Here is a 26,038-nt window from a genome sequence, read left to right as displayed (position 1 = left end):
TTGCTGTGCCCTCAGTAGTTGTGCCCCTGTAGTTTTGCCCCCTGTTGCTGTGCCCTCAGTAGTTGTGCCCCTGTAGTTTTGCCCCGTTGCTGTGCCCTCAGTAGTTGTGCCACCTGTTGCTGTGCCCTCAGTAGATGTGCCCCCCTGTTGCTGTGCCCTCAGTAGTTGTGCCCCCTGTTGCTGTGCCCTCAGTAGATGTGCCCCCCTGTTGCTGTGCCCTCAGTAGATGTGCCCCCTGTTGCTGTGTCCTCAGTAGATGTGCCCCCTGTTGCTGTGCCCTCAGTAGATGTGCCCCCTGTTGCTGTGCCCTCAGTAGATGTGCCCCCTGTTGCTGTGCCCTCAGTAGATGTGCCCCCTGTTGCTGTGCCCTCAGTAGTTGTGCCCCTGTAGTTTTGCCCCCTGTTGCTGTGCCCTCAGTAGATGTGCCCCCTGTTGCTGTGCCTCTAGTAGCGGCGCTTAAAAAAAAAATAGTCACCCGCCCCGCTCCTGCTTCCTGACCGCTGCTGCTGCTGCTGTCCTCCGTCTCCAGCCGCCGCTCCTCGGATCTATGGGAGAGACATCATGACATCTCTCCCATAGCGCCGCACACTGCACAGACACTAGAGGTCAATTATGACCCCTAGCGTCTGCGGCCGTTCACACAATGACGTGCGGTGCGCGATGACATCAGGCGCACCACTCAGCACAGAAGCGGGCAGCTATTGCCACGGCAGCGGCATTGGCGCCCTCACGGCAGCGGCGCCCCAGGCAAAAAGCCTGCTTGCCCGTGGCAAGAGTCGCTACTGGTCACCATATCACCCTCCCACTCCAGGATCCAGTGTGTGTGTGTGTCACTATGCCCCTCAGGTCCTAATATGTGTGTGTCACCATGTCCCCAACCCCCATGACCTAGCGTGTGTATCACCATGCCCCCTCCCTCTCCAGTGTGTGTGTCACCATGTCATCCCCCACACCGTCCAAGACCCAGTGTGTGAGTGTGTCATCATGTCCCCAGCCCCCAAGACCCAGTGATGCAGGTTGTAACAGCACATACATTCATTAAATTTCAGTATTTGGGACAATGGGGGGGGGGGGGGGGGGGGGGGGGGGGGGGGCGGGGGGGGGGGTGTGTGTGTGTGTGTGTGTGTGTCTGTGTGTGTGTGTGTGTGTGTGTGTGTGTGTGTGTGTGGCTTCCAAGCGTCTGGTATGAACTTATGCCCCTGCCTCAGTGTAAAGAAGAACAAGGAGTCCTGGAAGTGATGATATGGCCCCCACAGAGCCCTGATCTCAGCATCATCGAGTCTGTCTGGGATTACATGAAGAGACAGAAGGATTTGAGCAAGCCTACATCCACAGACGATCTGTGGTTAGTTATCCAATATGTTTGGAACAACCTCCCTGCCGAGTTCCTTCAAAAACTGTGTGCAAGTGTACCTAGAAGAATTGAAGCAAAGGGTGGTAACATCAAATATTGGTTTGATGTATGCTTTTAATATTAATTGCAGTGTGTGAATCCCTTGCATTTACACTGTGAATCACACATTTATTAGGAATCGGTGTATGACTGACTATACTTTGCGTGATAACATAGAGAAGTTGGCAGAATATAGGGCTGGACTCAGAGATGGTTGGTAATGATGCCGCCATCGCAGCCGCTCTCTCAATGACAGTTGCGGATAAATGCAAATGGTAATCTCTGCCGTCCCTCTGTGCCCCACCACGCGATGGAATGTAAAAGCACTGAGACACCCATTACAGGCTCTGAGGTCTGTGCAATTGCGATGGAGATTGTAATCGCTTCAACACTGACGCAGTATCGGTTACACTATCACCATCTGCTGTAACCTAGGGTCTACTGTAGCTAGTTTCCTCAAAGACTCCTAAACATGGCCTCAGTGGATTTGCGAATGGAAATGCAGCAGCTTTCCCACACACGCTCGTGACACACCCAATATATATATGCCCAGGAAACAGCCCATATTTCCACTCACTTTAGGTTACCTCCAAGTCTCCACCCTGAAACACCCAGGGATCACAAACCCCTTCTCAAGTGTCAGCGCTGTCAATACGCAATTGTAAACACCATTGGACACTTGGGTTTGCATATGCACCATAAGTGTTTGCAGGACTTTTCATACAGACGCAGTAGCAAACAAATCGCACAACTGCATACACAATCATCAACACTTTGTCTATCTGTGTATCAGGCCCATAGTTCCTTATATATGTAATACAGTCACAACTTCTTTGGGGATTAGTTAATATGTTTGTATCAGACCGGCTGCTTCCTCACAAATATTTCTCTGACGTCCTAGTGGATGCTGGGAACTCCGTAAGGACCATGGGGAATAGCGGCTCCGCAGGAGACTGGGCACAACTAAAGAAAGCTTTAGGACTACCTGGTGTGCACTGGCTCCTCCCCCTATGACCCTCCTCCAGACCTCAGTTAGAATCTTGTGCCCGGCTGAGCTGGATGCACACTAGGGGCTCTCCTGAGCTCCTAGAAAAGAAAGTATATTTTAGGTTTTTTATTTTCAGTGAGATCTGCTGGCAACAGACTCACTGCTACGAGTGACTAAGGGGAGAAGAAGCGAACCTACCTGACTGGAGATAGTTTGGGCTTCTTAGGCTACTGGACACCATTAGCTCCAGAGGGATCGAACACAGGACCCGACCTCGATCGTTCGGTCCCGGAGCCGCGCCGCCGTCCCCCTTGCAGAGCAAGAAGCATGAAGATGGTCCTGAAAATCGGCGGCAGAAGACTTCGGTCTTCAACAAGGTAGCGCACAGCACTGCAGCTGTGCGCCATTGCTCCTCATGCACACCTCACACTCCGGTCACTGATGGGTGCAGGGCGCTGGGGGGGGGGGGCGCCCTGAGCAGCAATATTAACACCTTGGCTGGCAAATTAATCACAATATATAGTCCTAGAGGCTATATATGTGAAAAATACCCCTGCCAGAATCCATAAAAACCGGGAGAAAGTCTGCCGAAAAAGGGGCGGGGCTATCTCCCTCAGCACACTGGCGCCATTTTCTCTTCACAGTGCAGCTGGAAGACAGTTTCCCAGGCTCTCCCCTGTAGTTTTCAAGCTCAAAGGGTTAAAAAGAGAGGGGGGGCACTAAATTTAGGCGCAAATCTGTGTATTATAGCAGCTATAAGGGAAAAATCACTGTGGGTAGTGTAAATCCCTGCATTATATAGCGCTCTGGTGTGTGCTGGCATACTCTCTCTCTGTCTCCCCAAAGGACTTTGTGGGGTCCTGTCCTCAGTCAGAGCATTCCCTGTGTGTGTGCGGTGTGTCGGTACGGCTGTGTCGACATGGTTGATGAGGAGGCTTATGTGGAGGCGGAGCAGATGCCGATAAATGGGATGTCGCCCCCTGTGGGGCCGACACCAGAGTGGATGGATAGGTGGAAGGTGTTAACCGACAGTGTCAACTCCTTACATAAAAGGCTGGATGACGTAACAGCTGTGGGACAGCCGGCTTCTCAGCCCGCGCCTGCCCAGGCGTCTCAAAGGCCATCAGGGGCTCAAAAACGCCCGCTACCTCAGATGGCAGACACAGATGTCGACACAGAGTCTGACTCCAGTGTCGACGAGGTTGAGACATATACACAATCCACTAGGAACATCCGTTGCATGATCTCGGCAATGAAAAATGTGTTACACATTTCTGACATTAACCCAGGTACCACAAAAAAGGGGTTTTATGTCTGGGGAGAAAAAGCAGACAGTGGGGTAAATTTACTAAGATTCGTGTTTTCCCGTTTCAGGTCAAAGTTCAATCACGAATGACATCGAAAGTGTAAAACTGCAACTTTTTGAATTTGTTACGATGGATTTACTAAGCTGTCGTATTCGGGTTTTTCTTTTGTTCCGATGTCGATGTCATTCGTGTTTTATTTTTTATTTTTACGGCAGTGATTAGCAAAACACTGCCGACTTTTTTACAATGAATCTCGGCCGGATCTGTGTGATCCGTGCTGGGGTTCATTTTTTTTTTTTTTTTAAATTAAACACTGTAAAATAAAAAATAAAAAATTGCGTGGGGTCCCCTCTCCTAAGCATAACCAGCCTCGGGCTCTTTGAGCCGATCCTGGTTGCAGAAATATGGGGAAAAAAATGACAGGGGTTCCCCCATATTTAAGCAACCAGCATCGGGCTCTGCGCCTGGTCCTGGTTCCAAAAATACGGGGGACAAAAAGAGTAGGGGTCCCCCGTATTTTTAAAACCAGCACCGGGCTCCACTAGCTGGACAGATAATGCCACAGGCGGGGGTCACTTTTATATAGTGCCCTGCGGCCGTGGCATCAAATATCCAACTAGTCACCCCTGGCCGGGGTACCCTGGGGGAGTGGGGACCCCTTCAATCAAGGGGTCCCCCCCCCCCAGCCACCCAAGGGCCAGGGGTGAAGCCCGAGGCTGTCCCCCCCCATCCAATGGGCTGCGGATGGGGGGGCTGATAGCCTTTTGTGATAATGAAAAGATATTGTTTTTAGTAGCAGTACTACAAGGCCCAGCAAGCCTCCCCCGCATGCTGGTACTTGGAGAACCACAAGTACCAGCATGCGGCGGAAAAACGGGCCCGCTGGTACCTGTAGTACTATTACTAAAAAAATACCCAAAAAAACACAAGACACACACACCGTGAAAGTAAAGATTTATTACATACATGCACACAAACATACATACATACTTACCTTATGTTCACACGAGGGTCTGTCTTCTTCTCCAGTAGAATCCAAGGGGTACCTGTTGAATAAATTCTACTCACCAGATCCCGGGTCCCAGGGTCCTCGGGGCAACCATTTGTAATCCAGGTACTTGAATAAAATAAGAAAACGGAAAGCCGAGCCACGAACTGAAAGGGGCCCCATGTTTTCACATGGGACTCCTTTCCCCGAATGCCAGAAACCCACTCTGACTTCTGTCTAAGTGGGTTTCTTCAGCCAATCAGGGAGCGCTACGTTGTAGCACCCTCCTGATCGGCTGTGTGCTCCTGTACTGTCTGACAGGCGGCACACGGCAGTGTTACAATGTAGCGCCTATGCGCTCCATTGTAACCAATGGTGGGAACTTTCTGCCCTGCGGTTGACCTAAAGTGACGTCACCGCTGAGCAGAAAGTTCCCACCATTGGTTACAATGGAGCGCATAGGCGCTACATTGTAACACTGCCGTGTGCCGCCTGTCAGACAGTACAGGAGCACACAGCCGATCAGGAGGGTGCTACAACGTAGCGCTCCCTGATTGGCTGAAGAAACCCACTTAGACAGAAGTCAGAGTGGGTTTCTGGCATTCGGGGAAAGGAGTCCCATGTGAAAACATGGGGCCCCTTTCAGTTCGTGGCTCGGCTTTCCGTTTTCTTATTTTATTCAAGTACCTGGATTACAAATGGTTGCCCCGAGGACCCTGGGACCCGGGATCTGGTGAGTAGAATTTATTCAACAGGTACCCCTTGGATTCTACTGGAGAAGAGGACAGACCCTCGTGTGAACATAAGGTAAGTATGTATGTATGTTTGTGTGCATGTATGTAATAAATCTTTACTTTCACGGTGTGTGTGTCTTGTGTTTTTTGGGGTATTTTTTTAGTAATAGTACTACAGGTACCAGCGGGCCCGTTTTTCCGCCGCATGCTGGTACTTGTGGTTCTCCAAGTACCAGCATGCGGGGGAGGCTTGCTGGGCCTTGTAGTACTGCTACTAAAAACAATATCTTTTCATTATCACAAAAGGCTATCAGCCCCTCCATCCGCAGCCCATTGGATGGGGGGGGACAGCCTCGGGCTTCACCCCTGGCCCTTGGGTGGCTGGGGGGGGGGGACCCCTTGATTGAAGGGGTCCCCACTCCCCCAGGGTACCCCGGCCAGGGGTGACTAGTTGGATATTTGATGCCACGGCCGCAGGGCACTATATAAAAGTGACCCCCGGCTGTGGCATTATCTGTCCAGCTAGTGGAGCCCGGTGCTGGTTTTAAAAATACGGGGGACCCCTACTCTTTTTGTCCCCCGTATTTTTGGAACCAGGACCAGGCGCAGAGCCCGATGCTGGTTGCTTAAATATGGGGGAACCCCTGTCATTTTCCCCCCCATATTTCTGCAACCAGGATCGGCTCAAAGAGCCCGAGGCTGGTTATGCTTAGGAGGGGGGACCCCACGCAATTTTTATTGAGAAAATAATCACTTTCCCACCACTTCCCACTGATATACATGCACGGATCTCATGGATCCGTGCATGCCTATCCAATCACGGAAAAAAAAAGCAGGTCTGTTTTTTTTTAGCACTTTTTTACGAGTTGTAATTTTTCACGGCAGTGTTTGTTTTTTTTATACTTTGCACTTCTTAGTAAATTACCGAGATTCATACTTAAACAGCCGCGTTTTGACCGATGGTGTATTCATTTGTATTTTTTTTGTTGGACTTCCAAAAAATTACGAATGCCCTCATCACTGCCGTGATTATTGCTTAGTAAATTACCGAGATGACACTTTGATGAAAAAACGGCATCTCGGTCAAAATCGGGACCTTAGTAAATTTACCCCAGTGTTTTGTTCCCCCATCAGATGAGTGAATGAAGTGTGTGAAGAAGCGTGGGTTCCCCCGATAAGAAACTGGTAATTTCTAAAAAGTTACTGATGGCGTACCTTTTCCCGCCAGAGGATAGGTCACGTTGGGAGATATCCCCTAGGGTGGATAAGGCGCTCACACGTTTGTCAAAAAAGGTGGCACTGCCGTCTTAGAATACGGCCACTTTGAAGGAACCTGCTGATAAAAAGCAGGAGGCTATCCTGAAGTCTGTATATACACACTCAGGTACTATACTGAGACCTACAATTGCCTCAGCATGGATAGTGCTGCTGCAGCGTGGTCTATTACCCTGTCAGGACAGGGATACTATTTGCTAACCATAGAGCATATTAAAGATGTCGTCTTATATATGAGGGAGGCACAGAGGGATATTTGCCGGCTGGCATCCAGAATTATTGCAATGTCCATTCTGCCAGGAGGGTATCAGGGACCCGGCAGTGGACAGGCGATGCTGACTTTAGAAGGCACATGAAGATTCTGCCTTATAAGGGTGAGGTATTGTTTGGGGATGGTCTCTGGGACCTCGTATCCACAGCAACAGCTGGGAAGGAAAAAATTTACCTCAAGTTTTCCTCACAGCCTAAGAAAGCACCGTATTATAAGGTACAGTCCTTTCGGCTTCAGAACAGCAAGCGGGTTAAAGGCGCTTCCTTTCTGCACAGAGACAAGGGAAGAGGGAAAAAGCTGCACCAGACAGCCAGTTCCCAGGATCAAAAATCTTCCCCCGCTTCCTCTGAGTCCACCGCATGACGCTGGGGCTCCACAGGTGGAGCCAGGTGCGGTGGGGGTGCGTCTCGGGAACTTCAGCGACCAGTGGGCTCGCTCACAGGTGGATCCCTGGGTTCTGCAAGTAGTATCACAGGGATACAAGCTGGAGTTTCGGGGCGACTCCCCTTCGCCGTTACCTCAAATCAGCCTTGCTTGCTGCCCTCGTGGAGAGGTAGTACTGGCGGCAATTCACAAGCTGTACTTCCAGCAGGTGATAATCACGGTACCCCTCCTTCAACAAGGCCGGGGTTACTATTCCACAAGGTTGTGGTACCGAAACCAGACGGTTCGGTGAGACCCATTCTAAAATTGAAATCCTTGAACACTTATATACGAAGGTTCAAGTTCAAAATGGAATCGCTCAGGGTGGTTATTGCAAGCCTGGACGAAGGGGATTACATGGTATCACTGGACATCAAGGATGCTTACCTGCATGTCCCCATTTACCCTCCTCACCAGGAGTACCTCAAAATTGTGGTACAGGACTGTCATTACCAATTCCAGATGTTGCCGTTGGTCTGTCCCCGGCACCGAGGGTATTTACCAAGGTAATGGCCGAAATGATGTTACTCCTTCAAAAAAAAAGGGAGTTATACTTATCCCGTACTTGGACGATCTCCTTATAAAGGCGAGGTCCAGGGAGCAGTTGTTCGTCGGAGTAGCACTATCTCGGGAAGTGCTACAACAGCACGGCTGGATTCTGAATAGTCCAAAGTCGCAGCTGGTTCCTACGACGCGTCTACTGTTCCTGGGTATGGTTCTGGACACAGAACAGGAAAAAGGGTTTCTCCCGGAGGAGAAGGCCAAGGAGTTGTCATCTCTAGTCAGAGACCTCCTAATACAAATACAGGTGTCGGTGCATCAATGCACGCGAGTCCTGGGAAAGATGGTAACTTCTTACGAAGAAATTCCATTGGGTAGGTTCCGTGCAAGGATCTTCCAGTGGGATCTGTTGGACAAGTGGTCCGGGTCGCATCTTCAGATGCATCGGATGATAACCCTGTCTCCATGGGCCAGGGTGTCGCTGTTGTGGTGGCTGCAGAGTGCTCATCTTATAGAGGGCCGCAGATTCGGCATACAGGACTGGGTCCTGGTGACCACAGATGCCAGCCTTCGAGGCTGGGGGGGCAGTCACACAGGGAAGAAACTTCCAAGGACTATGGTCAAGTCAGGAGACTTCCCTACACATAAATATTCTGGGACTAAGGGCCATTCACAATGCCCTAAGTCAGGCTAGACCCCTGCTTCAACACCAGCCGGTGCTGATCCAGTCAGACAACATCACGGCGGTCGCCCATGTAAACCAGCAGGGCGGCACAAGAAGCAGGATGGTGATGGCAGAAGCCACAAGGATTTTCCGATGGGCGGAAAATCATGTATTAGCACTGTCAGCAGTGTTCATTCCCGGAGTGGACAACTGGGAAGCAGACTTTCTCAGCAGGCACGACCTCCACCCGGGAGAGTGGGGACTTCATCCAGAAGTCTTCAAAATGATTGTACACCATTGGGAAAGGCCACAGGTGGACATGCTGGCGTCCCGCCTCAACAAAAAGCTAAAAAGATATTGCGCCAGGTCAAGGGACCTTCAGGCGATAGCTGTAGACGCTCTGGTAACACTGTGGGTGTACCAGTCGGTGTATGTGTTCCTTCCTTTGCCTCTCATACCCAGGGTATTGAGAATACTAAGAAGGAGAGGAGTAAGAACTATACTCGTGGTTCCGGATTGGCCAAGAAGAGCTTGGTACCCGGAACTTCAAGAAATGATCTCAGAGGACCCATGGCCTCTGCCGCTCAGACAGGACCTGCTACAGCAGGGGCCCTGCCTGTTCCAAGACTTACCACGGCTGTGTTGGACGGCATGGCGGTTGAACACCGGATCCTAAAGGAAAAGGCATTCCGGCTGAAGTCATTCCTACGCTTATTAAGGCTAGGAAAGATGTGATCGCAAAATATTATCACCACATATGGCAAAAATATGTTGCTTGGTGTGAGGCCAGGAAGGCCCCAACGGAGGAAATTCAACTGGGTCGATTTCTGCACTTCCTACAGTCAGGAGTGACTACGGGCCTAAAATTGGGTTACGTTAAGGTCCAGATTTCGGCTCTGTACGTTTTCTTCCAAAAAGAACTGGCTTCACTGCCTGAAGTTCAGACTTTGGTTAAGGGAGTGCTGCATATTCAGCCCCCGTTTGTGCCTCTAGTGGCACCGTGGGATCTCAACGTGGTGTTGGATTTCCTGAAGCCGCATTGGGTTGAGCCACTTAAATCCGTAGAGCTAAAATACCTCACGTGGAAAGTGGTCATGCTGTTTGCCTTGGCTTCGGCCAAGCGTGTATCAGAATTGGCGGTTTTTGTCATGCAAAAGCCCTTATCTGATTTTCATATGGATAGGGCGGAATTGAGGACTCGTTCCCAATTCCTTCCTAAGGTGGTATCAGCTTTTCAGGTGAACCAACCTATTGTGGTGCCTGCGGCTACGTGGGACTTGGAGGACTCCAAGTTACTGGACGTAGTCAGGGCCTGGAAAATATATGTTTCAAGGACGGCTGGAGTCAGGAAAACTGACTCGCTATTTATCCTGTATGCACCCAACACGCTGGGTGCTCCTGCTTCTAAGCAGACTATTGCTCGCTGGATCTGTAGCATGATTCAACTTGCACATTCTGCGGCTGGACTGCCGCACCCTAAATCTGTAAAAGCCCATTCCACGAGGAAAGGGGCTCTTTTTGGGCGGCTGCCCGAGGGGTCTCGGCTTTACAACTTTGCCGAGCTGTTACTTGGTCGGGTTCAAACATTTTTGCAAAAGTATACAAGTTTGATACCCTGGCTGAGGAGGACCTTGAGTTGCTCATTCGGTGCTGCAGAGTCATCCGCACTCTCCCGCCCGTTTGGGAGCTTTGGTATAATCCCCATGGTCCTTACGGAGTTCCCAGCATCCACTAGGACGTCAGAGAAAATAAGATTTTACTCACCGGTAAATCTATTTCTCGTAGTCCGTAGTGGATGCTGGGCGCCCGTCCCAAGTGCGGATTGTCTGCAATACTTGTAGATAGTTATGGTTTAACTAAAGGGTTATTGTTGAGCCATCTGTTGAGAGGCTCAGTTATTATTCATACTGTTAACTGGGTATAGTATCACGAGTTATACGGTGTGATTGGTGTGGCTGGTATGAGTCTTACCCGGGATTCAAAATCCTTCCTTATTGTGTCAGCTCTTCCGGGCACAGTATCCTAACTGAGGTCTGGAGGAGGGTCATAGGGGGAGGAGCCAGTGCACACCAGGTAGTCCTAAAGCTTTCTTTAGTTGTGCCCAGTCTCCTGCGGAGCCGCTATTCCCCATGGTCCTTACGGAGTTCCCAGCATCCACTACGGACTACGAGAAATAGATTTACCGGTGAGTAAAATCTTATTTATAGACACTATAATAAATAAATGCACTTTAAATGGGAGCAGTATGAGATACTGGCGCATGGGATCCCGACGCTCGAAATACCGACGCCGGGATCCCGGCACTCGAAATAACGAAGCCGGGATCCCAATTTGTACGAAGCCGACAGGGGTGAGTAAGGGGTGTCTTCCTCTCTCCCCAACCCTCTAATCCTCCCTTCCCACAGCCTAACCCTAACATCCCCCCCATAGGGTCCCAAACCTAACCCCCTGTCCCTACTGCCTAAACCTAAACCACCCCCCACCCCCGCAGCCTAACACTAACCCTCCCCTCCCTGTAGCCTAACCCTAACTCCCCTGGGACGCAGCCTAAACCTAACCCTCCCCCACCGCAGCCTAACGCTACCCCCCCCCCCCCCATCTCAAGTGCGCGGCTCACCTGGCTTTCGGCGCAGTCTCTCCTCGTTCCGGATTTCAGCTGTCGGTATTCCGGCGTCGGGATGGTATACCCAGTCTGAATGCTGGTGTCGGCATTCAGGATAGGGTCGGTATTCTGACTGCCGGGATACCGACAGCCGGGATTTTGACTGCTTCCCCATTAAATGCCTGGGCTGTAATTTTGAAGAACACAGAAATTCCCATTGCTCCATTGATTTCATCATAAACTTCATAAACTCAGTTACCAAGACTGATAATGATGAAATAAAGCCTCTACATTAGGTGGAATTCACAAATGTTTTAAAGATTTCTGATTGACAAAACAAATGTATTCATGATATAGAATCATAGAATTTGACGGCAGATAAGACCCATCATTCTAAATCCTCTCATTTTTAAAACCTCAGACCCTGGTTGTTCCTTAATTTTTTTTCAGATTTACAAGAGATGCCAAGCGGGAAGAGATTTTGTGGGGGGCCGGATTTCATGGGGCACCTAGGTTGCCTTGCAGGAAATCTGGCCCTGGTGCCAAGAGGGAGTGGGTACAAATTACCTTGGCCCAGGTCTCAACAGGAGACAGGAACCACAGGGGAGGAGAAACTACCAATGCATAGCAAAATAGCTTAGCCACACCTTCTCCAGTAACCACACCCACCCACCACCCTGGCCCAGCCAAAGTCATGGCAGCACTGTCTCTATGTTTAAACTCCCCCTCTGTTGACCAGCTATTCCATCTACTGAATTTAACAGTTTTTCAATAAAATTATTATTTCTCAATTTCACCTAAACGTGAAAGCGAGTTTAGAAACATACTTGTTCAAAGTTGCCGTGGTCAGATTACTTTCATACTTATTTAATGTGTTTTTTTTGTGACGAGATTGGCAAAATGATCCTTATTTATAATGAAAATGAGCAAATTGTATTACTTTAGTGAAAAGAGTTTTATAATATGTAATCTACTATTAAGTTTTCATATAAATACATATAATAAAATATTTACAAATCACCTGATCACAATAATATATCCTATTAGGCGCAATAACCCATTTTTGCGCAAATAAACTTTTACTGCGAATTACAAAAAAACGCTATCCATTTAGCCGTGAAAAGTATTTACCCAATAATTTTACTGCGGATTTCACTTCACCTACTCTGAGCGGGTGAAAAGTTGGGGATAATCACTACTTTAAGGTAAAGATATCGGAATTTGGTTCCGGACCCCTGGGACACCCTCTCTAATGACTATATAGGCACTTCAAAGTTTTTAATTATTTTTAATTAGCCAAAAATGACATGGCAATTATGGGATGAAAAACTGCAAAGTGACGGAATTTGGGGTTCAAGGTATAGGATAGGTATATTGGGCTGCTTTATGATTGGGACTAGTGTTTTTAGGCTTGCAGGTGGGAGTAGTCGGTCTGTTTACACTTTTTTAAAAAGTCCCATAAAGTGGCCCAAATATATATTTATACCCATTTTTATGTACCCTGTATTCAATTTGAGCACTTATTTTGCTGAAAAAAACTTGCTTTTATATTATTTTTCCATAAAAAAATAAAAAATAAAATGCATTTAACAGCCATTTTGACCCAATTTAAGTAACCCAAATATATTTAATATGACCTATAATACACTTCTATAGTGTTATACTATGTTAGTTTAGAATTTTTTGAGGTACAGGCTGATTTCCCCATTTTCACCCTGATTTTTCACTTTTTTTTCCACCCAAGTCCTGTTTTTGCATATTTGGAATAGGATAGGGTAGAAAACAGGAGCATGCATACCCGCAAAAAGCCGTTTTCGCTTACATTTTTGCATTATAAAAAAAATTGCATGAACATTTTCATCGATTTCGCCGCTAATTGGATACCACCCTGTCACTTAGCTGCGAAAATTACTGTGCGAGGTAAAGTGCTAGTAGCCTCAGACTATTACGGAAAGAGCTATTCAATTATAAGCCCTTATCCTCGCGCGGTAAATCCAATGTTCATGAACCCATAGATTCCGTGATAAGTGCCCAGAACTATGGGTTAACATGTTCACTGCACTTACCACAGATTTCTGTTTGAGCCTTCCTCAAGCTCACAGAAATAACTTCGGGGCCGACCTTCCCTCAGTCTAGGACCTGTACCTGTCCAGAGCTAAAAAAGCGAGGAAACAAAGATAGTAAAGGACCAGCTACACCCCGGCCACAGCATGTTTAACTTGCTTCCTTCAGGCAGGCGTTACAGGTCCGTCCCCGCCGGGTCCACCAGAAACCTCAAAAGTTTCTTTCCCCAAGCGTTCCGTCTGCTGAACTCCTGAACATTGACTGACTAGATGCAAGGGCGTAGCTACCATAGGTGCAGAGAGTGCAGCTCCTATGGGGCCCAGAGATGAGTGGGGCCCACCTTTACTGTTAACGTTACATGTGTAGGAGGTATAAAAAATGAACAGAAAGGCATTAAAATGTTACATAATATGAACTAGGGGCACTGTAAAATGTAAACTGTGGACATTGTCATAATGTAAATTGGGGTACTCTGTTGCATAATGTGTACTGCCAGCCTTACAATGTGGCATAATGTGAACTAGGGCACTATTATGGTGTATAAAATAAACTAGGGCACTATTATGGGGCATACAATTAACAACTGCCGTGGAGAGGTGTCTCTCTAGAAACATTGGGACAGGGGCCCCTTCAAATGTTGCTATGGGGCCCACAAAGTTCTGGCTACGCCCCTGACTAGACGTACTGTACATGTAACTCACTTGTGTCCCTACGGTATACCTATCTGTATGACTTTACTTGCCCCCCACCTGCTTATTTGTTACCTACTTGGCTGTTGTATAGCAAACCGAAGACAAATTCCTAGTACAGGTTGAGTATCCCATATCCAAATATTCCGAAATACGGAATATTCCGAAATACGGACTTTTTTGAGTGAGATAGTGAAACCTTTGTTTTTTGATGGCTCAATGTACACAAACTTTGTTTAATACACAAAGTTATTAAAAAATATTGTATTAAAGGACCTTCAGCCTGTGTGTATAAGGTGTATATGAAACATAAATGAGTTGTGTGAATGTAGATACACTTTGTTCAGTGCACAAAGTTACAAAAAATATTGGCTAAAATTACCTTCCGGCTGTGTGTATAAGTTGTATATGAGACATAAATGTATACTGTGCTTAGATTTAGGTCCCATCACCATGATATCTCATTATGGTATGCAATTATTCCAAAATACGGAAAAATCCGTTATCCAAAATACCTCTGGTCCCAAGCATTTTGGATAAGGGATACTCAACCTGTATACGTAAGTATACCTGACCAATAAAGCGGATTCTGATTTTTAAAACGTTTTGGGAAAAAAAAAAGTGTTTTACATAACAGTATAAACATATTGGTTTATATCACGTTTCATTTTTTATAAAGAGACTCAATGACTTTTCTATGACTACAATATTTCATGTCAGATGAAGTAAATTACTGTGTAATCTATTAGTAAATGACTGGATATTCTGTATATGACATATGAAATATTTTTCGGGCGGCTGCTGCACTTACCCGACCGGTGCCCATGTGATATCCGGTCAGTCGCAGTGTCGCATCGCCGGGGGGAGCGTCCGTAACTCTGTCTATAATAAATCCCAATCTGTCCCCTCCTTCTACGTCGCCTTTCTCTGCCATACCGTTATCTCTGAAACAAACAGAGACAAAGCCATTTATCTAGCTGTAATCTGTTTTATTATTATTAGAATTGTTTTATAGCTGTATTAAAATACTGGGGGTGCATTATCCGAAACATGAGGAGTACCCCATTAAATCTAGTATTAGGGGGCTTTGTACAGTGGAAAGTGACTTTTGGGCACATTCTACCTTTAAATACACACATACAAAATCAGCAATAATTAAATTTCTCCTACAGCAGGAGGGGTGGGGGGGGACGACGACGGTGAGAGGACAGACGATGGGGTTACGGTTACAGTAGAGGGATGGAAAGATGCTTGGACATAAGACTATCCTAACGTAAAAAAAAAAAGATTTGATAAGGTCTGAGATTTGTATGAATACCAATTGGCCTAATTCAGGTTTGTTAGCAAACCAAACAAGCACACAATTGGGCAAAACCATGGGGGTCATTCCGACCCGATCGCTCGCTGCAGTTTATCGCAGCGATCAGGTCAGAACTGCGCATGCCAGCCGTTGTTGCCTAGCGATTGCCTCTGAGGCAGAGGCGGTCGCTGGGTGGGAGGGGGCTGGACGGCGGCGTTAAGCCACCGTTTAGGGGGCGCGATCCGGCCAACGCAGGCGTGGCCAGACCGTTGGGGGGGGGGGGCGGGCCGTGGTGGCTGCGTGATGTCACACACAGTCGCTGCGACCCGGGGCAATGAAGAGGTTCTCCCGGCTAGCCGCAGGAGCTGCGCTGGCCGGGAGTAATTCCTGATATGCAAAAGCATCGCCGCTGTGCGATGCTTTTGCATTTCTGCAGGGGTGGGGTGGGGGTGGTACTGACATGCGGGGCGGACTAGCACTGTGCTGGGCGTCCCCCCGCATGTCTGGGTGCCTGATCGTAGCTGTGACTACAGGAGGGGCAGATGTAACATGTGCAGAGAGAGTTAGATTTGGGTGGGTTGTATTGTTTCTGTGCATGGTAAATACTGGCTGCTTAATTTCTATACTGCAATTTAGATTTTATCTTACGAAGCTCTGGAGGCACCACCTCACCACTGCTGGGAGGCCCTTAGAATCGTTGAGCCCCTGGGCAGCTGCCCACTGTGACTCTACGTTGAGATGGCCCTGCTTATTGCCCATTATGAGACGTCTGGAGTAAATAGTACAATTACTCCAGTATCCAAAACAATGCTAGCTAGATGTTGGGATGGGTTATGAAAGTCATGATGAAAATCTACGTATCTAGAGGGGTATACACATTTTATACTTTAAATAAGCAATGCTATCCAGCAAAGCTCTTTGGTTACTTGAATTATACATTGTAAATAAGAGATGTCCACGTGTTCGTTATCTAGTCATTACTCCAGAACCACAGCGACATCTGAAGCCATCAGTGGACTCCCTAGTAGATACAATACAGTGATTTCAGGTGGACGAGAAATGTTACCCAGAAGAACATGAATGTATTTACATGGTTCTAGCCAATGTCACAGTCCCATGCTGTATATTTCCATAGTTTTAGAATAATTATGCTAATTGATGGCTTCACTGCATTTCTCACAACTCGCTAAGACAAAGAGACTTGTATCATAATCAGAGTAATCACTTCCATGGACTTAATATGGATTTTAGAGTTTGCTGTGGTTTGCTGGATGCTGGAATATGTGACATTACTACATGAAGGGCCCAATTCTGAGTCAGACGCAGTTGTGTCCGTCCTTGTGTCTTTTGTCGCAGTGGTGTCTGTGACTTTATGCTAATGCTGCTACGGAGTCCTTCCCTGGGGTACATCCGTGTGTCCCAATGTGCAAGGACCGAGACTCCCACTGTCAGCATCCATAGGTGCAGAAATACCACTTGGTGCCTCTTTAGACTCCACCATAGGTCACACCATTGAAAGTTGCTCAGGTGCAGCTTCTTCATCTGAGTATGGCATCCAATGTGAGTGGTGCAGTGTCTTTGTATGTAGCCACTTTCAGCATCACGTCTGCAACACTCCCATAAGACGTCCGTGTCTCTTTTTAGCCCCCCACTCCTTACCTCCCAGTCACCATTTAGCCACGCCCTCATTACCTCCCAGCCACCATTTAGCCACTCCCTTGTTACCTCCCAGTCACCGTTTAGCCACACTCCCTCATTACCGCCCAGTCACTGTACAGGAAAGTAGGGATGGCCATCGATGGGCTGTCCATCGATGGTGACCATCGATGACACCATCAGCGATAACCATCGATGGCACATACACCATCTATGGCGGACCATCGATGGCTTGCACCTCTCGATGGTCACTGCTGAAAGGTGCTGGCTGGGCCGTGGACCAATAAAAACACAGGGGTAGGGCTTGGTGTGTGTCAGGGGTGGAGCTAAGCTTCGTGTCCCACCACCGTGCCAAAAAAATTAAATATTAGTTTATGCTGTGCCATCGATGGAGGGAAACCATCTGGTTCGCTTCCATCGATGGCAAAAGCATTCGACATAGGCCATAGGCCATAAACCATCGATGATTAGGAATCATCGATGGTCGATGGCCATCCCTAAAGGAAAGCCCACTGCACATCACAGATCACAGGGGTAACAGGACCAACGTCCAACTGGCCTATACAAAACATAAGTAGCGGCAGAGGCCAGAGGGTTTGGGAACAATAAACAAGTTTTTGAATTTTTAAGGATTTGGGATATAAAAAAGAAATATACGGACATTGGATTATTTAACATAATGTGAGTTGTTTATGAAGACCTTCCATTCTTCTAAGCTTGTTCACAAATAGAAAGTGCGTTAACCCTTATTATTTTTGTGTTATCCCTGCACTTGATCTGTAGGCGTTCCTACTTCCAGCACTCTCCATAAACAATCTATACACTCCCATAGTCCGATGTGATGATAGCACTGAGCTCCACAGCACCCCGGATGGTAGTAGCCGGGCATTTTATAGCATCATCCACCGTAATCTGTTACTGAATTCACAGATTTCCAAATGGTCAGCGTTTCCCAATTCCTACGTTTAACACATTCATTAACAAAATAACAGCTGATCGTTCCCTCTAAGAGAAACAGAAGGAAACCCACTCTGACATTGGTTGATGTTTTTATTAATACAATTTTTATTTGGATTCTGAATATTTTCAGAACAGAAATTACAGAGTCTAGCAAAATGCAAAAATAAAATGTTTTGCTTGAGACATAAACAGGAATAAATTCTTATTGGTACAACTTTTATTGACTGCGTCTGACGATTCTTACAACCAAGGGCGTAGCTACCATAGGTGCAGGCAGTGCAACTGCTATGGGGCCCAGAGCTGAGAGGGGCCCACCTTCCCTGTCAAAGTTACATGTGTTATATACATTTTCGCCATTGGGTCGTACGTAGGGGTCCTTTCAAACTTTTTCCTTGGGGCCTGCAATATATGTAGGTGTGCCCTTGGACCTGCTCATTGTAGTGTGGTATAAAATGAACTGGAGGGCATTTTTATGTTATATAACATGAACAGGGGCACTGTAATGAGGCACAATATGAACGGGAAGCACTTTATATCATAATGTGAATTGGGGGTACTGTGCGGCATAATGTGTACTGGCAGCTCTGAAATGTGATATAGGGAGAACTTAAGCACTACTACGATTCATAAAATAAACATGGGCACTACTATGGGGCATAACATTAAATAAGGCTCTACTATGGTTCAAAAAAAGAACTAGGGAATTATTATAGGGCATAAAATTAACTACTGCTGCAGGGAAGTGTCTGTCTAGAAGCATATGGGACGGGGCCCCTTCAAAATGTTGCTATAGGGTCCCCAAAGTTCTGGCTACGCCCCTGCTTACAACACAGTAACAAGACGCAGTCTATCTGATCCAGCATTGGCAATGAAATACATTGTATTATAATACGCAAGTGATGGTGTTAGACTGTAAACTACTGTAAGAAATTTCTGTATAAACAGTGTGTTCACTTCTGATGTCATCACTTATAATATGAATTCTCCAGTGTTTGTTAGGATTCTTGTGTATCAATAAAGAACAATGCACCATATTACGGCAATATTAGAAGTCACTTCAGGTTCCTGTTACCAGCATGGAACACAACCGTCAGCCTCATGGTTTTATATGGTCACACAAGTCCTCTGTGACTTCTAATACCCATATAATTGCATTTATATTTCTGTGCTGATGTCCAGGAGTCTGTAATTACTATATTTGGTCACTGAGAATTGCATAGATCGGGCCTGGAAGTCGTGGTCTCACCTCTGACTGGTAATCTGCTGGTTTGGTAATTCTTGGACTGGAGGTGGATCGACATAATCGGTGTAAGAGGATAGGTAAAATGAGTTGGGGGGTTGTTGAGCCGGAAATGGCGCTGGGTTATCATTGATGGAGACGGCTGGACCCGGCATCTGTGTGGTGACAGGAAAAGAGCATTTACTGCAGAGGGTTCAATCACTGGGGCGTAAAGAGTTAAAACAATAATAACAACAACAACAACAACAACAACAACTATTTTTTGCTCTAATAAGATACAGTTTATTGTGTGGAAAGAAAGATTGGGCTCAGCAAGCTGGGTCTGTAGCCTTATCGGGGATGTGTATGATCTCCTGATTAATTGTAGGAGAAAGGTGATCAAATTCTGGGACATCTCAGATGTATTTATGCCCCAATCCCTATCCCATCATGCGCCCAGGATTTAGGGGCTGCAGGTTACTAAGTGCCCACCTATACTTCCACATTTCTCCTGGGAACAATCTTTACCGATGTGTGCGCAGACGCGTGATTATTTGATACAGCACATGCACAAAAAGCCTAGGAAACCTTTACTGACGACACGTGGACCAATGGGGTGTGGTATAAAAGATCTGAGTGTGGGTGTGATACGGGAGTGCCGTGGGCGTGTTGCGGGAGTGCTGTGGGCGTGTTGCGGGAGTGCCGTGGGCGTTGTGAGGAAATGAGAGGTCTGTGACAATTAATGTAGTTATGCCTCATTTCCCTTGTCAAATAATGTATGTACTTTTTACCCCCATAGCATGTTCCTGCTCCCCCATACTGTGTTTAAATCAGCCTTAATATTGTAATGTATGCCTTGGGTTATGTTATCTGTTACACTGTATGTGGATTATTCCTGTTAGCATTAGAGTTTCCTTTTGTTTACTTACACTTAAAGATTGAATCATTTAAGGTACCATTGTCCCTTTTGTTTTACTCCCTATTGTCCAGACAAGGTGTCTCTCTGACCGTTTTAATCACCTTCATTAGAATATGTATTGTATTCCAATGCTAAGATCCTAAAACAAAGAAGTCACACACACCCCTCCAATATGAAGCTTCTGGGGGTATAAATAGCGCTTCCCAGAGAGCTGAAGAGAGATTCTCTGCTCCAAGACTAAGAAGTAATGTTCTGTCAGGAGTTTGTGGTGGGAATTGTCGTGTGGAATTGGATTACAGAGGTGTGCTGAGCTGTTTATAACCCATTCTGTTCAATAAACCACTGTTGGATTGTCACCTACCACCGTGCCAGAGTGATTTGGAACCCGGTATCTTCACAGGCGTGTTACGGGAGTGCCATGGGCGTGTTGCGGGAGTGCCATGGGCGTGTTACGGGAGTGTCATGGGCGTGTTACGGGAGTGCCATGGGCGTGTTATGGGAATGCCATGGGTGTGTTATGGGAGTGCCGATGGGGTGTTTTGAGAATGCCATAGGCGTGTTATAGGAGTGCCATGGGCTTGTTGTGGGAACAGCATGAACGTGTAATAGGAGTGCCATGGGCGTGATATGGGAGTGTCATGGGTGTATTATGGGAGTGCCACGTGCAAGTAATGGGAGTGGCATGGGCGTGATATGGGAATGGCATGGGCGTATTATGGGAGTGGCATGGACATGTTATGGGAGTGGCATGGACATGTTATGGGAGTGGCATGGGCGTGTTATGGGAGTGGCATGGGCGTGTTATGGGAGTCGCATGGGCGTGTTATGGGAGTGGCGTGGATGTGTTTTGGCATGCAGCTGTGATCTCTGCTGCAGTACCGTAACCACAGTGGCCATATCTTAAGAAAGTTACAAGGGAGACCCTGCGCCAGGCATGGGCTGCACAAGGACTCGATGTTGTGACTGATGGTGGAGTGACAGCATCCACAAGCGCACTTGAGCAATACTCAGATAAGGAAGGTGGCATCGCAGGGCTTGCTTACACAGAGGAATACGAGGGGAATGCTTACACTGCTATTTACATATGTTCGCAATTGCGATTCTGTGAGTAATCGCAGCCGCACATGATCTGCATCACCTCCAAATCAGACCAATATTGCTTCTTATAGAAGGCAGTACTGAGCAGTCTGCCTGGCACCATTCTGAGACACCGTCAACCAAAATACATTTAGATGAGACAATTATGTCATACAATCCACTAGGTCAATCATTATATTACTTTTATCGATTACATATTGCGTATTTCTGATGTCACATAACTGTAACTCACCATTGGAGGATAGTGGTAGCGCGAGGAATTCCTGGGATCTATCTCTGCCATTGACTGGAGTTCAGCGTCCCTGGCATTGATAACACGAAGATAAAGTTCTGCCTTCCCAACCTGTGGACACACCAGCATAATAAGTATCATATACCGCTGTCATTCAGTCACATGTAACAGGCCTGGTGAGGAGCGTACTACCTGTGGAACTGTGTTGAGCTGTCCCATGCTCAGGCCTGGCCGGAGTGGTAACGCCCTCACAGGCAGCTTCCATCGGCCACTTAGAACCTGATTATTATGATCGAACAGGTCCAGCTTTGTCCATCCGGATGGAGACATGTGTTGAACTTCCTGACCGTACAGATTAAAACCTCCGGCAGCTTGAAGCTCCATAACTAGAGCGATGGAGGAGCTCGGCCGGACCCTAAAGCAAAGATTCATTTAGGAGACAGTCTAGGCAATATGGATATTCACAGGAATGCAATAAGACAGTATGAAATAACATAGTGCTACTAGCCTTTGGCTGGGGATGCAGTCAATGAACAAGGCTGCTTGTGTCACAATCCATTACAGAGCGTTTAATGTCTCAATAACTGTAAGCATTTAACCAGAGACTTGTGCAAGCGATAAAAGGTAAGTTGGAGAGATGTGTCATAAATATATATATATATATATATATACACATATACACACACACACACACACACACACTGAAATGTGTAGTTCTAGCATGTAAGTCTGGATTCAAAGACACCGTTCATGCTAATTATATTGAGAAAGACAGATAAAGCATATTTCCTAAGATGTTATAGAGAGGGGTGTAATCAGGAGTAGGGAAAGAAATCCTGACGGTTAGGATGCGGACAGCAGCATCTCGACGGTCAAAATCCTGACGGATCACAGTAAGAATTTAAACCTTATCCCTAACCCACCCTCCCACAGCCTAACCCTAACCATCCTCTCCCGCAGCCTAACCCTAACCGTCCCCACCCCCCACAGCCTAACCTTAACTTCATCTGTAGTCTAACCCTCATCCTAGTGCCTAACCCTACCCCTAACCCCAGTACTTACCATAGGGATCCGTCAGCATTCTGACTGTTGCTATCCTGACTGCCGGGATCCTGACGCATTCCGTAATCAGTACAGTACAATATAACAGATGGATAGCACAGGTGACCAGACCAGTACCCGGCCTCAGATGTTACAGTGAGGGGAGTAATCAGTACAGGACAGTACAGCAGATAGATAGCACAGGTGATCAGACCAGTACCCGGCCTCAGATGTTACAGTGAGGGGAGTAATCAGTACAGTACAGCAGATGGATAGCACAGGTGATCAGACCAGTACCCGGCCTCAGATGTTACAGTGAGGGGAGTAATCAGTACAGTACAGCAGATGGATAGCACAGGTGATCAGACCAGTACCCGGCCTCAGATGTTACAGTGAGGGGTGTAATCAGTACAGGACAGTACAATATAACAGATGGATAGCACAGGTGATCAGACCAGTACCCGGCCTCAGATGTTACAGTGAGGGGTGTAATCAGTACAGGACAGTACAGTACAGCAGACGGATAGCACAGGTGATCAGACCAGTGCCCGGCCTCAGATGTTACAGTGAGGGGAGTAATCAGTACAGGACAGTACAGCAGATGGATAGCACAGGTGATCAGACCAGTACCCAGCCTCAGATGTTACAGTGAGGGGTGTAATCAGTACAGTACAGTACAGCAGACGGATAGCACAGGTGATCAGACCAGTACCCGGCCTCAGATGTTACAGTGAGGGGAGTAATCAGTACAGGACAGTACAGCAGATGGATAGCACAGGTGATCAGACCAGTACCCGGCCTCAGATGTTACAGTGAGGGGTGTAATCAGTACAGTACAGTACAGCAGATGGATAGCACAGGTGATCAGACCAGTACCCAGCCTCAGATGTTACAGTGAGGGGTGTAATCAGTACAGTACAATATAACAGATGGATAGCACAGGTGATCAGACCAGTACCCGGCCTCAGATGTTACAGTGAGGGGAGTAATCAGTATACTACAATATAACAGATGGATAGCACAGGTGATCAGACCAGTACCCGGCCTCAGATGTTACAGTGAGGGGAGTAATCAGTACAGTACAATAATAAGATTTTAAACCTACCGGTAAATCTTTTTCTCGTAGTCCGTAGAGGATGCTGGTGACTCCGTAAGGACCATGGGGATAGACGGGCTCTGCAGGAGACATGAGCACTTCAAGAAAGACTTTGACTCTGGGTGTGCACTGGCTCCTCCCTCTATGCCCCTCCTCCAGACCTCAGGTAGAGAAACTGTACCCAGAGGAGATGGACAGTACGAGGAAAGGATTTTTGTTAATCCAAGGGCAAGATTCATACCAGCCACACCAATCACACCGTATAACTTGTGATAAACTACCCAGTTAACAGTATGAAAAACAACATAGCATCAGTACATGACCGATGCAACCATAACATAACCCTTATTGAAGCAATAACTATATACAAGTATTGCAGAAGTAGTCCGCACTTGGGACGGGCGCCCAGCATCCTCTACGGACTACGAGAAAAAGATTTACCGGTAGGTTTAAAATCTTATTTTCTCTAACGTCCTAGAGGATGCTGGGGACTCTGTAAGGACCATGGGGATTATACCAAAGCTCCCAAACGGGCGGGAGAGTGCGGATGACTCTGCAGCACCGATTGAGCAAACATGAGGTCCTCCTCAGCCAGGGTATCAAACTTAAAGAATTTTGCAAAGGTGTTTGAACCCGACCAAGTAGCAGCTCGGCACAGCTGTAGTGCCGAGAGCCCTCGGGCAACCGCCCAAGAAGAGCCCACCTTCCTCGTGGAATGGGCCTTGACCGATTTCGGTAACGGCAATCCAGCCGTAGAATGCGCTTGCTGAATCGTGTTACAAATCCAGCGAGCAATAGTCTGCTTAGAAGCAGGGGCACCAATCTTGTTGGCTGCATACAGGACAAACAGCGGCTCCGTTTTCCTGACTCTAGCCGTCCTGGCCACGTAAATTTTCAAAGCCCTGACCACATCAAGTAACTCGGAATCCTCCAAGTCACGCATAGCCACAGGCACCACAATAGGTTGGTTCATATGAAAAGATGAAACCACTTTTGGTAGGAATTGAGGACGGGTCCGCCATTCCGCCCTATCCACATGGAATACCAAATATGGGCTTTTATGTGACAAAGCCGCCAATTCCGACACTCGCCTAGCCGAAGCCAAGGCTAATAACATGACCACCTTCCACGTGAGATATTTCAACTCCACCGTTTTAAGTGGTTCAAACCAGTGTGATTTCAGAAAACTTAACACCACGTTAAGGTCCCAAGGTTCCACCGGAGGCATGAAAGGAGGCTGAATATGCAGCACTCCTTTTACAAAAGTCTGAACTTCTGGAAGAGAAGCCAATTCTTTTTGAAATAAAATGGATAAGGCCGAAATCTGGACCTTAATAGAGCCTAATTTTATGCCCAAATTCACTCCAGATTGTAGGAAGTGAAGGAAACGGCCCAGATGGAATTCTTCCGTAGGAGCATTCCTGGCCTCACACCAAGAAACATATTTTCGCCATATACGGTGATAATGTTTTGACGTTACATCCTTCCTAGCCTTTATCAGCGTAGGGATGACCTCAACCGGAATGCCTTTCTCTGCTAGGATCCGGCGTTCAACCGCCATGCCGTCAAACGCAGCCGCGGTAAGTCTTGGAACAGACAGGGCCCCTGCTGCAACAGGTCCTGTCTTAGAGGAAGAGGCCACGGATCTTCTGTGAGCATTTCCTGCAGATCCGGATACCAGGTCCTCCGCGGCCAATCTGGAACAATGAGGATTGTTCTCACTCCTCCTTGTCTTATTATCTTCAACACCTTGGGTATGAGAGGAAGAGGAGGAAATACATAGATCGACCGGAACACCCACGGTGTCACTAGGGCGTCTACTGCTACTGCCTGAGGGTCTCTTGACCTTGCGCAATACCTCTGTAGCTTTTTGTTGAGGAGGGACTCCATCATGTCTATCTGTGGCAGTCCCCACTGACTTGTAATCTGTGCGAAGACTTCCTGATGAAGTCCCCACTCTCCCGGATGTAGGTCGTGTCTGCTGAGGAAGTCTGCTTCCCAGTTGTCCACTCCCGGAATGAACACTGCTGACAGTGCGCTTACGTGATTCTCCGCCCAGCAAAGAATTCTGGTGGCTTCTGCCATTGCCACTCTGCTCCTTGTGCCGCCTTGGCGGTTTACATGAGCCACTGCTGTGACGTTGTCTGACTGGATTAGAACCGGTTGGTCGCGAAGTAGAGTCTCCGCTTGACGTAGGGCGTTGTATATGGCCCTTAGTTCAAGGATGTTGATGTGAAGACAGGTCTCCTGACTTGACCAAAGACCTTGGAAATTTCTTCCCTGTGTGACTGCTCCCCAACCTCGGAGGCTTGCGTCTGTGGTCACCAGGATCCAGCCCTGAATGCCGAACCTGCGGCCCTGGAGAAGGTGAGCACTCTGCAGCCACCACAGGAGTGATACCCTGGCCCTGGGGGATAGGGTGATCCACTGATGAATCTGTAAATGTGACCCGGACCACTTGTCCAGTAGGTCCCATTGGAAAGTTCTCGCATGGAACTTGCCGAAGGGAATGGCCTCGTATGATGCCACCATCTTTCCCAGGACTCGAGTGCAGTGATGCACTGACACCTGTTTTGGTTTCAAAAAGGTTCCTGACAAGAGTCATGAGTTCCTGGGCC

At 47.4% G+C, this 26,038-nt stretch overlaps 1 protein-coding gene across 4 annotated transcripts in view; it reads right to left on the bottom strand.

Annotated features, from left to right (window-relative positions):
- The window catches only part of LOC134957448 (uncharacterized), a 167,215-nt gene that overhangs the window by 31,844 nt on the left and 109,333 nt on the right, over positions 1-26,038 (bottom strand). For all 4 annotated transcript variants that reach the window (XM_063939384.1, XM_063939385.1, XM_063939386.1 and 1 more), the window contains 4 exons: positions 21,476-21,698; positions 21,284-21,394; positions 19,062-19,210; positions 14,711-14,843 (listed from right to left, as the gene is read on the bottom strand). In XM_063939384.1, the coding sequence (XP_063795454.1) occupies positions 14,711-14,843; positions 19,062-19,210; positions 21,284-21,394; positions 21,476-21,698 (616 nt within the window). The remainder of the gene's footprint in view (positions 1-14,710; positions 14,844-19,061; positions 19,211-21,283; positions 21,395-21,475; positions 21,699-26,038) is intronic.

This window comes from Pseudophryne corroboree, chromosome 9 (genome assembly GCF_028390025.1).
Source record: "Pseudophryne corroboree isolate aPseCor3 chromosome 9, aPseCor3.hap2, whole genome shotgun sequence".
NCBI classification, from domain to species: Eukaryota; Metazoa; Chordata; class Amphibia; order Anura; family Myobatrachidae; genus Pseudophryne; species Pseudophryne corroboree.
This window is presented reverse-complemented; position numbering and strand designations above follow the sequence as displayed.